Below are 13,395 nucleotides of genomic sequence, written 5' to 3'. Positions count from 1 at the left end.
CTATTTTCTAATTGAATTTTTCCCTTTTTCTGTACATATTTTGCTTTCAGTTTTTCTTATTTTTCTCAATTTTTCTGTACATATTTTGTGCATCATTTTTGTTCATTTAACGAGTTTAATTTTATTTAAGTGGGCTTTGATTATTGGACCATTATGGGGGATTCCCAAGGGGATATGAGAAATGTTCCACCTGATAAGAATGATTTAGGACAATGTAGTACACAGGAAGAAAATATGAGCACTGAAGTTATGGAATTTACTCACTCAGGTGACAAAAATATGACAGATATAAACATGGAAGTAATAGGAAAATCAGATGTTACAGATGAAATCAAGGAAAAAGTATATCCTCAGTTTCAATATGAAACCATTGATAAAGGTCCGTATGTGGTTTTCATTGAGGGTACTGGAAATGGGAACGGTATAGGCCGGCTCCATCCCATGGCCCTGGGCAAACTGATATATAACAGTCATCCAGAAATTAAAAAATTTATCAGCAGTGTTAAAAAAATAGGGCGAAATAGGATAAAAGTAGAATTAATAAATAGAGAAAGTGCTAATTGTTTAATAGGTTCACAGCTATTAAAAGAAAAAAATTTGGTAACTTATGCCCCTACTTTCATATTACAAAGACAAGGTATTATTCGGGGAGTTTTCCATGAATTGTCGGATGAAGATATAGCTAAGGATGTTCAGTCGTCGTCTTATGAACCTGTCATGGTGATTAAAGCGAGACGTTTTTCTCGAAAAGTTGTTGAAGCGGGCCAAACTAAATTTGTTCCTACTCAGACTGTTTTGCTCACTTTTAGAGGCCAGACCTTGCCTGATTACGTCACTTTGCACTATGTCAGATGCCCGGTAGAGCCTTATATTCAAAAAATTAACCAATGTTTTAAATGTCTTCGCTATGGACATAAAAGTGAGAAATGTAACAGCTCAGTAAGATGTAGTAAGTGCGGGCAACAACATCTTAGTAAAGACTGCAGTGCCGACACTCCGGTAAAATGTGTACATTGCAATGGCGAACACTCAGCTCTGTCAAAAAGTAAATGTCCTGAATTCAGCAAACAACAATCAATTAGGTCGTTAATGACCGAAGAAAATCTGTCTTTCACTGAAGCTAGAGAAAAACTAAATAGCAATAGTTTTAGAGGAGCTTTAGTTAATCAGGTGCCAACGATTAATCATAAATCAGTTTTTCCTCCACTTCATACTACTAACAGGGTTCCTCCCAAAAGGTTACGCCCTAACTCTCCTCCTGACAAAGATAATACATCTGAAAAATATAAAAAAATCCTAGCCAGCTATAGTCCAGACTGGTATAAAAGTCAGCCCATCACTAAAAACCCCTATCCCCCGAATTACGAAAATATCCGAGGTAAACCCTCTCAAAAATTAACAGTCGATGTAAATAAGTTTTGTGAAGCTCTATTTGAAATTGTTACCAGCCTAAAAAATGTTGACTCTAGTAATAAAAATGATATATTAAAAGAGATAAAAGTAAGAGTAGAACATTTCGGTTTATTTGAATGAATTTCAATAAACCTCTGAAACTCTTACAATGGAATGCTAGATCGGCTGTCAGTAATAAAGGCAGCTTAGAAATATGTCTAGCCCAGAATAATATTAATATTGCTATTCTCTCAGAAACTTGGTTTCGCCCAAATAAATATATTCATTTTAAAGGTTATAATGTGATTCGAAAAGACAGAAGCGACGGTAAGGCAGGTGTGGCTATTCTTATTAGCAACAACATACCGTACAAAGTTCTCAATAACATTGAAATAGATAAAGTTATGTCTGTATGCATTACGATTCCCTTTGAAAACAAACAAATTTCTATTACCTCTATTTATAATAATCCTAAAAATAACATTTCTTCTCGTAACTGGGAGAAACTATTTAATAAAATACCAAAACCTTGTATAATTGCTGGCGATTTCAACTGTCACCACCAGTTCTTCGGGTGTTCTCAGACGAATTCCAAAGGGTCTTCCCTATTAGATGCTATCGATAAGTGTGGGCTTATTTTATTAAATGACGGTTCACCTACTGTTGTTAATTCAACTACTCAAGTTAATTTATCAGCCATCGATTTAACTTTTGTGTGCCCAGAACTGTCTACTATATTCGATTGGAATATTATGAATGATACTCTTGGCTCAAATCACCTTCCGATAATTATAGAATCTAATGTTTCTTATAAAAATCAGGTTCAAGTTTTTTCTGGCCGGAAATGGAACATAAATAAAGCTAATTGGGAGAAATATGGTGAACTCATGAGTATCTATACAACCGAACAATTAGCCTCATCTTCTCCCCTTGATTACGATCTGTTTATAGAAAATATAAATAAGGCTAGTGATATTTCTATACCTAAAATTAAAACTATCAAAAATTCAAATTTCAACAAACATTGGTGGAATGACAAATGCAAAATAGCTGTTGGAAATAGGAATGCCGCTTATTTATTATATAAAAGAAATTCCAATTATTACAATTTCCTCTCTTATCAAAGGGCCGCAGCAAAGGCAAAAAAGATAATTAAAGAAAGTAAAAGAGTTTGTTGGCGTCAGTATTGTGAGGGTATTAATAAAAATACAAATATAAAGGAGATGTGGCGCGCATTTAAATGTTTAAAAAATAGAAAGATTGCAAATAGACCCCCTATAAGCAATACCGAATGGACCGAAGATTTTATAAACAAGTTATGTCCTCCTTACGTATCTGATGAACCTCTTTCCATTGACCAGTCGAATAATACTCACTTTCTTTTGGAGCCCTTCACAATTACAGAACTTAACTCCGCAATAAAAACTAACAAGAATACAGCCCCCGGCTTAGACAATATTCATTACCCCATGATTGCTCACCTCCCTTGTGTTTCTAAAAACCTACTTCTTTCAATGATAAACAAATTCTGGTTAGACGGACAGTTTCCAGTCACATGGAGAAATTACTTAATAATCCCAATCTTAAAACCATCTAAACCAGTTAATGATTATAATTCATATCGCCCCATTTCGCTATCTTCTTGCTTGTTAAAAACTATGGAAAGAATGGTTAAAGCACGATTTGAATGGTATTTAGAAAGTAACTCCCTATTACCCGAATCACAATTCGGCTTTAGAAAGGGAAGAACAATCTCGGATTGCCACTCTTTGTTACTATCCGATATAGACATTTCATTCACCACTAACAAATCAGTAGTAGCAGCCTTCTTGGACATTTCTGGAGCCTACGACAATGTGCATCTTGGTATATTAACACGTAAATTACTTGCCATGGGATTTCCTCAAAAATTTGTGTATAACATATTAAATATAATAAATAGGAGAAGTATATTTGTTAAAATTGTTGATCAACTTGTTGGACCTAGAGTTGCCCAGCTTGGTTTGCCTCAGGGGAGCATTTTGAGCTGTTTGCTGTACGCTGTGTATGCATCGGATCTTACTAGTATCTGCCATTCCGAGGTTAAACTTATTCAATATGCAGATGATATTTGTGTTTATAGCGCAAATCAGAACACTACTACTTGCGTAGAAAACTTAGATCTCGCTATGAAAAAATTCTTCGACTGGTCCCTAAATAATGGCCTTAACCTTACTGTAGCTAAATGTGTCGTTTGTCCATTTAGCAGAAAACGACCGATACCTATGGGGGACGAAGTTAGACTAGGAGACACTCTATTCCCCTGCAAAATGAAAGTGCGATTTTTGGGATTGTTACTAGACAGAAAACTGAAATGGACCGCACACATTAATGAACTAGTCGGTAAAACAGAAAAATATGTAAATGTACTTCGGATGATTTGTTTTAATAACTGGGGAACCGATCCATCGACCTGCCTTTTATTCTATAGATCTACGGCAAGAGCTATTTTTGACTTCGGTTGTACATTTTATAGTAGGGCCTGTAAAACTAAACTTCAGTGCTTAGACAGAATTCAATACAAATGCATAAGATTATGCATGGGATACCTCAATAGTACTCCTGTCAACGTCATGTTATCGGAAGCAAATGAACCACCTCTGCATTTGAGAAGAAGGATGCTAACAGACCGTTATATCTTAAGAACCATGTCTTTCTCTCCAACTGTTTCAAGTAGAATCAATTCCTTATCAGTAACGGTTTTAACCTTTGCCTACTGGAAAAACAAAGTTACCCCACTAATTGTAGATAGTTTTCTGGAACTAACTGAGTTCCAGTCTGCAATAATTCGTTCTGATAAGATACCAGTATTTCTCTGTGATTATAATTTCTTGACGAAGAATGTATCCGTTGCATACATGCCTGACTATAAAGAAAGAATTCATCTTCAGACTATTAATACATTTCGTGAGGACGTTTCGCACTTTTTACCAAATACTCAGATTATATACACTGATGGCTCCAAAGTGGGGAACAATGTGGGAGCTGCTTTCTACGATCCCTCAAATAATGTTAAAAAAATGTTTAAGTTACCACATTTCGCCTCCATTTTTTCTGCCGAGACAATAGCCTTCATTGAAGCGCTGAAATATATAGAAAAGCTAAACACTAAGAAAGTGGCTATCATGTCTGACTGTAGAAGTCTATTAGATTCTCTGGCCAACATCCATTACAAGTCACACACTTCACATTTTACAATAGAAATAATTAAGTTAATTCACAACATTAAAGTTCAAAATAAACTACTCAAACTAGTCTGGATTAGAGGGCATGCCCACATCACCGGAAATGAGGTAGCCGATAGCCTGGCCAAACGGGCTGGTACTCTGGGAGACATTGTAAATTATAAGCTCCCCTTTACGGATATTAGACCAATCGTTAGGATTAGGATGTTTGATAAATGGCAGAGAGAATATGATTTGATTGATAAAGGAGTTTTCTATAAGAAAAGTAATCCCCTAGTAGGTGTTAAACCTTGGTTTCTTGACCTCAATTTAAATAGAAGAAGCATCAGGATAATTAATAGAATCAGATCCAATCATGGACTCTGTGGTGCATACTTAAATAGAATAGGAAGAGCTAATACTAATGTATGTACAGAATGCGGTACACTTGACGATTTGGAGCACATTCTGATGGAATGTAAAAAATATAGTAGCTATAGAGTCAAACTGTTCAGCTCTCTTCAAAAAAAGATAAAAAGTCCATTTAATTATATTAACATTATACAGGAAGTTAGATCCACAAGCGAAGAATTAACAGAATTTATTAATGAGGGATGTATTAAAGTGTAAGCTTAAATGATTTAATAGTGGAAATGATAGTTAATTTCAAATATTGAACATACTGTTCTTGAATCGTTGGCTAATGGCCACAGGCATAGGCCCAAAAAAAAAAAAAAAAAAAAAAAAAAAAAAAAAAAAAAAAAAAAAAAAAAAAAAAAAAAAAAAAAAAAATTCATCGATTAAATAACCAGCCTAAACTTCTACCATAATCCTAAGATTATTTTGCTATCGAATTTTCTAAATTAAGACCTCATCTAACGTGAGTTTCTGTGTTTAAAAACAAACTATGGCAAGAATGAAAAGTCATAATGTGTTCGTTCATACTTTATACATCATTTCATTTGGATTCCTCCAAGTGACCATTCTAATGCACAAAATCTCTTAAAAGAAGATCACATTGTTGAATATTTTATTATTATTATTATTAGGTATTTGTGAAGTGAGGGTTTCCTCTAATGTGCCACTACAGTATCTTGCGTTCTTCTATCACTTACATAATATTAGCGAATGTTAAATGTGATCTCAAAATCCACCATAAAAGAAAATGGCGTTACCAAATGTTTTATTCCGCTGAAGAATTTTTATTTTTCATGATTCTTTGATTTACTTGAAAAGCACTAAGCTAGTTTCTTTATCTAGATTTTGTATGTTAAGTGCTTGTGTAAAAGACTATTTTGTTCGAATCGTTTTTTAAAGATGAATTCAGTTTATGGCAGCTCTTGGGGTGGGACAACGTTGATTTTTCTCTAAATAGCCACTTCATTCATTTGTTTTTTCATTGTTTGGAATTATCATCTTAGAAATATTAGTGAGAATTGGATATTTTGCTCAGATTTATTTGAGTAATTTGGGGTAATCGATGGACAAAGTGGGAATTTCCAGAATTTTGTTTAGCTGCTGTTTAATATCCTACTCCTCTAAATGGACAGTCTTATCTTTTATCTCGTAATTTAATATTTTCATGATTATTTCATAAGAATTGTGACTTTTGGGTATCAAGGATATGACCTAAAGGTTGTTACAACCTTTCCTCCACCAAATACAGAATGATTATTTTAAGAAGTTGGGTGATATTGCGATCTACCCATATAGATATATGTATATTTTTTAAACAAACATTAAGAATAGAAATAAAATAGGGGATTGTTTGAATCCTGAAGCCTTAAAGATGTTCATAACTGTTACAAGTCGAATGTCGAACATTTCATTGTAACTCCCTAAGGAACTTCCATCCACGAGCAGCGAGCGAAAGTAGAAATTGTTACTAGAAGTGTGCTTACATAACAGTTTGTATCTATAAAAACAAATCTAAAACTAACATACCACAGTTCTTTCAATAATTGATTATTGAAATGGATTTTGGACTTAGTACGAACACCACAAGCTACAAGCACTGTATTTATGATAGCAGAGAGTTCGATGTATAAAGTCCAAGGGAAAATGGCTGAATCTCGTGATAAGAAATTCCCCCAGTTGGTGCGTATCAATGTGAAGGGATCAACGTCATCCTGTTTTAGTAACATCGAATAATACTTTCAATTTTTTTGTACTTCCTTTCGGTCCATTCTGCTACAATTATTAAATTTATTTATTTATATATTTTACAAATTAAAAGCAAGTACTGCTCTTACATACATTTAATCTGAAATAGTAGTTGATGTTTGTAAAAATACTTGTAAAAGAACTGTCATTACGAATGTAGTTCTTGATGGAAGTGAAGAATAAGTTTTGATTCATTTGAATTCCTTCTTTCAAGTTACGTTTTTAAGTTTGATGGGGTGACTTATACCTAATCCTATTACGATTTAAAAGATTATTGTTGTTCTAATCTTACGTATTGAGGTAAATACCAGGTTTATTTATAGTTATGCCGAATCTAAATAATAAACATAAAACTTTGACACTTTTATTAGTGCAGTTGTAAGAATTTGAATCAAAAATTGAAGCCCTTTTGTCCCGGGTTCACCAGTTTTAGAGTCTGTACTGTTGCAGTTAGATGTGGTGGTGATTCCTTGCAGACTAAGGGCAGCACTATCTGGTAAATCCTGGGACCTACGCTTGTCAGAGTTGCATTCTTAAGCGGTGTCCGTTATCTTTCGTAAAATAATATTTAAATTTCTGCTTTATGAAACTAAACGAAGAGGGATTCAAAAACTGGGAGGCACTTTACATTTAATTAAATTTTACTTTCCTTATTTTGCGCTCCTTAACTGGAGTCTCTCATACGGCGAAGCTTTGGACATTCATTCCTAAATTTCTCCCCAGCCGCAAGCTTTATTGATAATAATGTCTATAGTAAATGTGAAATTAAGTAAGCACGCCAAAATTATGAAAATCTTTACTTGTTTACGATTGAATTATGTACTTGTAATTTTTATCTTTGAACATTAATTTTACAAATAGAGATTTGTGTGCTTTATTGAAACATAAAAGAAGTTTATTACATTACAAGATTTGTCCTCCAACTAATTGGACAAACATTAGAGTGAGAGAGCGCTAGTGATTTAGAGGGAATGAGTGAGAGATACGAAAAAATTTTTAATATAAATAATTTCAAGGCTTCCCTGACCTCACGCAATATACTTATTGACTGATTTAACTCTGTGGCACACGCATTTCTAATGATTATGATGGATATATCCTTGAAGAAAGGGTGACCAATGATTTAAGGGCGGACGTTAATAATATCTTTTAGACTTTTTAAATAAACAACGTCCTTGAAGTTAAATTTGTCTTTAGGTGGTATTAGTGATTTACCAACTAACACTAATTCTTGTTACTTTTATTTATGTGTGTGCATGTAGAGGGAGAGAAATCGCAATATTTGAATATTAGAAACTAATTGAAACTGTCCCGTAGGACAGTTCGATAAGGGTTGATCGTCAAAAACTGCTTCTAAAAATCATGTACCTAAATAGTAGCAATAGTTGTTTTTGTGATGTTATTAATCCATGGGTTAAAAAAACAAATCTTCTTTGTCTAACCCTAACTTACCAATGAATCACGCCATATCCGTGTAAGGGCCTTTGTGAACAAACTATTGCTCTGGCAGAGTCAATAGGAGCGGTGCTGCTAGTCAACTACTTAGAATTCTTACAATTTTTCTGTGACTCATCAAAACTTTGTTGAAATGATGAAATCAATTCATTCATTACCGTGAAAATGTATTTCTTATGAATGAATAATTTTTCTTATGATCAAGCATTCTTTAAAAATTCAAAGAAATTATAACTTATTTTTAAAAGTGGGGCTACTTAATAATTCTTTAAAAAGAAATAGCCTTAACTATAATTGCCGATGATAGGCCTGGTTCTGATGGTAAAACTGACTGATAAATCACTCATTGAAAAATTTGAAATTAAATTTTTAGTATTTCGTAGAGGGTAAATAAGTAAGGAGGTGACAAGACACTTCCTTTTTCTTTTTTGTCATTACAGCACGTGAAGGACCCCAATTTTCCATTTGAGGTTTCGTGAAGTACTTAGGTATTGCAGGGTAGGATTGTTGATCCTTCGCCTAACCCGACCTCCTCGAAGAAGGAGCTTACAAGGCTTACTTGCACTTTGCCGAAGCTACCTCCAAAGGAAGATAGCCCTTTAGTGTATATATGCCGTGGTGTGCTTTTTTATGCGTATGTAGAGTAAGTGCATTGTGTATACTGAAAGTGCATGGAGTACCTGTGGAATTGCAACACCAAGGAAGTTGCATGCATCCCTTGATGCATTGATTGATTGAGAAACAAACACTTTGCTTTATCTAAACACATCAAACCAGATATCCTTACCCACTTTTTCCATGATCTTGAAATTAAGAAAATATTGAATTTAAAATGTTCTGTTGATTAACAATTAATTGACTTTCAGATACCGAGGCATCTGTAATAAGTTGCTCATGTTATTAACTTTAGTAAATTCCTCAAATTCCACTTAAATCTCACGAAGAAGCGGTGCCTATAGTGAAGGTGGTGTGTTTTATTGACCACTTCTTCCCTAACTTAATAATAGGAATTATTTTGAGGAAGTAACTAAGCTTATTGGTGCTCGAAGCCTTCTCAATTCTTGGGTGGCATCTCATAATGAAAAATACGGTCCTTCAAAAGCTGCGAACAATCAGCTGTAATAGCATCTAGTAAGAGAAAATTTAGGGTATCTTGCTGGGATTGGTACCCAATACTTCCTAATTTTAGTCCGTGCTACCAACTGAGATTCATTTGAAGTTGGTCATCAGATTCTTCACCGAAGAAATCCTTTTTTTACCATTCGATCTTTGCTCTTTTACATAAAGTGGCCGTTCCTTATAATGTTCCCAGTTTTAGTATCCTGAGATGCTAAACGAACCATAAACATTTAACTGATCTCACAGCTGTGGCACTAGGCGCCATTAAAGTGTGGACGATTAGATCCGTCCAGGTCATCGCATCACTATCTGATTCAAGTTATAATTTGTCTTTGATAGAATTTCGACGGCAGGCATCCTGAACATCGTTCTCAGGCATCCTGAACATCGTACTATCACTAACTTATCTAACTCCAAATTATCATTCACTATATTAAAAAGTTGAGTGCGTATTTCAGAACATTTAAATTGAGTACACGGAAATTAAAGATGTTTTTTTATGCATGATTTGAAACGTAGGAAACACAGTGCTGAGGAAATCTCAAAATTCGTAGTTATGTATTGATTTTATGGTCTAATTCGACAGAGTGCTTCCACTAGTAAATGTAAATACAACATCCAAAAGAATCTGGATAGGCTGAGTTCATTTATTTCTGTGATCATGTAAGACAAAAAAGAAGTTAAAGTAGTGTGAGAGAGGTTGTGGCTTGTTGTATTCACCAATAAATAAATATATTAAAACATATATTTCCCCTGATCGTTCTGGAAAATACACTTTCCTTGAAGAGTCGTGAGTACCATCTTTTTAAGGAAGTGAAAAGTTGATCAAGTAAATTTCACATTATTACAATATCATGTGATGGCCTGTGCGACGATAACCTCAGATGTTTATGCGCCTTAATTAAAAACAAATTAATAGTAAAAAATATTACATGTGATAAAATTAAGCTGTCAATTTTTGAAAAGAAGTAAAACGTATTGTTGGTTTTAGCTATTGATATAAGTGAAAATGAGATATACCTTACTCAGCAGGTAAGTATCGTTTGAAATCTTAAGCTTGTTCGTTAATCAGCAGGACTAGCAATAGTTGGAATTGAATTTCCCACCAACATCGACACAAAATAAAGAAATGCCTTAAGATATCTCACGTTTACAACCTTGCGAGATTTCGTGCTATTATTTTGTTTTATGGAGTTAAGTATTAGTATAAAATTAGGACGAAAATAACGAAGATATTAGTGCCGGCTACATTTTAAGAATGCTGAAAAGATTAACACTGTTTCATTGCTAAGTTCATGAACTTCAGGTAAAATTGAGCTTTTTTAAAAGGTAAGGCAAAGCTGATTTTGAGCTGACTCTGTTAGTCCAATCTGGCTTCGAATCGTCAGACGCGAGCGATAAAGTTGAAGAAGGCTGGAATATTACTTTGCGCATTTTCCTCTACATCCTTTTTTTTTTGAAGGCTCGTTGGCCAAAGCTGATGGCAATACCTCAAACAAATGTTTTTAATGTAACTCACTTTGTGACGTTCGCAGTTATTTGTGGAGTAATTGTCGCCTTTTTATAGTGCCTCTGACTTTCTAACTTGATTCTTTTCAACTTAAAAAAAAAGAAAGTATAAAATAACATAAATTAATTATTTCTATTATAACCTATTTAAAATAATAGCGCAATTTTTAGAAGAGGCATTTAAGAGTGATTTTAATGTAAAAAGTGTTTAATTCATTTAGGGATGTCGTTTAATGTGCCCAATTCCTGTTTTTACAAAAAAGAAGTGTTGTCAGAACTCAAGGTTTCCTGCAGTTAGACGCACGCCTGCCAACGAACCCAGGAGTTCGATGACCGCTACATTTTCAGAACGTGCTTTACCTTTGTCATTGCTACTATCGATCTATTTGAAGTATATTACTATCTGCACATAAAGGTTTTACTATTATGTCTTAGATATATATACCATACTCTGAGTTGGCATTATTAAGGACATTTGAAGAAGCTGCATTGCATTTCCAACTCCCTTTTAAATTAGAGTTGGAAACAAAAAAAAAAAAAAAGAACTCTCGTTTGTAAAGAGATGACCTTCGTTTGCCCTCGCAAAGTATATTATTATTGATACGACCATTAAAAGGTGAGGTCGTCGCTTGAGTTTTTTGTTTTTCTATTAAATGCACAAAAAAAATATTGTAATTTTTCATTCGATTAAACACTCTTTACAAACGAGTCGGCGACCTTGTAAAAATTTGAAAATAGATTTGGCGCAGTAGCGATTGCGCAGTTCTCTGGAAAGAGACTATTCACACAGCTTACTATTGGTTGGTGTCTAATAATGGCCACGAGGTCGACCGCCAGAGGACACCTAAAGGTCAAACATAGATAGGATGAAAATACTACTAACAAACAAGCACTGTGTAGCGCACAATCTAACTAAATCAATGTTTAATGGAAGAATGGAAACATTTAAAGATTGTTTTTAAACCTTAAAGTCAGCCCACTTGTCCACGGCAGCACTTGTTCACACAGTTTCCACTTAGTACTTGGAAACACCGGCAGGTTGCAGAATATGTAACACATTTTAAGATTTAGGCTTTTTTATAAAAGTTTTTGTTTTTAATCTTTCTCATACTTTTACTTCGTCATTTTTACAGAAAGTAGAGTGGCTCATTGCTAGTTTAAATGTACAATCTTCTATTGAGTCTTCTAAAGATAGAAAATAATGTGGGGACAAAGAAATCGTAAGAAATCCTCGCTAAAGTAATGCTCATTTTGTTAATTCTGCGAAAAATCAAGTCAATCTTGAGAATTCGCACAAAATCTATACTAAAGAATTTCTGGGCTTACTTGATGATTCGATGGGTTCTATTCTAGTGATTATGGGATCATCCATAATGGGTAATACCAAATATAATCTCATTGCAGTTCACAAGGACAATTGAACACGACAAGGTTTCCTGACAATGGAAATTGATGCGCCGACCCAAACCTTCTGGGCTTGAGCTCAGACATTCAAAGTATCAAGACTGAGAGCCTTGTCTGGCAACATTGGCCTCGTACAGAGTTCTCCCGTTTCAGACAGCACAGCCCATATCGCACAGTTAGCTGAAAAAGCTGTTAGACAAATAAAAATCTATGTGAAGCAAGTATTGTAACTGATTTTAGTGCACTGAAACCTGCAATACTCTTTAACATTGTCTTCTTGGAGTTTTGTCACTTATAATTGAAGTATTTTTTTCTGTAATAATAGCAGTTGTCTAAACAAGAAAAGTAACGATGTGCTCCTTCAATCTAACATATTGTTTTCTCCTTTACAATATTAAGGATATTTAAATAAATATGTCCTGACTTTGAGAAAAAGCAAGGAAAAAATGTGTTAACGGAAGGAAGTATTAAGTTTCTTTTTACAGATTTTCCACGAATTTTCCAAAATCTTCTCTTTGAACTGCTCAAGCACCCCAGTCTTCAGTTTCGATTAAACAAATTTTATAAGTGAATTGATTTTAGGAATCCCGAAAAGAATTGCCGATTTAGGAATCTCATGTACTTTTATTATTGTCTTTTTATGATTAGATGGTTTTACCAAATTTGTTAACTTTATATTATTCTGACACTAAAATTACATTTTTCGAAAAGTATTAGTGAATAAGAAAGTTTGAAGAAATTGAAATGACGGACATATTCATTTTTCGTTCCACTATTTTAGGAACAGTATTTTTCCTTTCTTCAAAGTGTGATCAACCTTTTTATCAGCCGGAGAGTGGTTGTTAGAGTGAACAGGCCTTGGGTTTGTTATCAGTCCTTGAGAATGTTCATATTCACTTCGACCTCATTCTCCTGTCAAGTTATTCTTTATTCGCATTATTGTTGAAACAGTATTTAACCATAATCCTCTAACAAGAGTAAAGTCTCCTTTTTCTAAACTTTGTTTTTCATTCCAGTTTTTTTTTTTTTAAATGATATTTATTATTTTTGTTTTGTAATTAGGGTTTAGTGTATACTTTATCAGTTAGTGCGAAACATATTGAGGTAGGGTACCTGTTGTAAGTGAAACATATATACGCATAGAATACAA

At 34.0% G+C, this 13,395-nt stretch overlaps 1 protein-coding gene across 5 annotated transcripts in view; it reads left to right on the top strand.

Moving 5' to 3' along the window:
* LOC141453005 (uncharacterized) overlaps positions 1-13,395 on the top strand; it is an 88,917-nt gene that overhangs the window by 56,696 nt on the left and 18,826 nt on the right. Inside the window, exon 1 of one of the 5 annotated variants that reach the window (XM_074125668.1) lies at positions 10,218-10,364. The exons of the other annotated variants lie outside the window; for them this stretch is intronic. Coding sequence (XP_073981769.1) covers positions 10,342-10,364 — 23 coding nt within the window. The 5' untranslated portion in view covers positions 10,218-10,341. Of the gene's footprint in view, positions 1-10,217; positions 10,365-13,395 lie in introns of those variants that run through there. 5 annotated transcript variants of the gene reach the window in all.

This window comes from Rhodnius prolixus, unplaced genomic scaffold (assembly GCF_049639745.1).
Source record: "Rhodnius prolixus isolate KJV_2025 unplaced genomic scaffold, Rpr scaffold_3, whole genome shotgun sequence".
Lineage (NCBI taxonomy): Eukaryota > Metazoa > Arthropoda > Insecta > Hemiptera > Reduviidae > Rhodnius > Rhodnius prolixus.
Note: the sequence above shows the minus strand (reverse complement) of the source record. Positions and strands in the feature narration are given on the sequence as shown.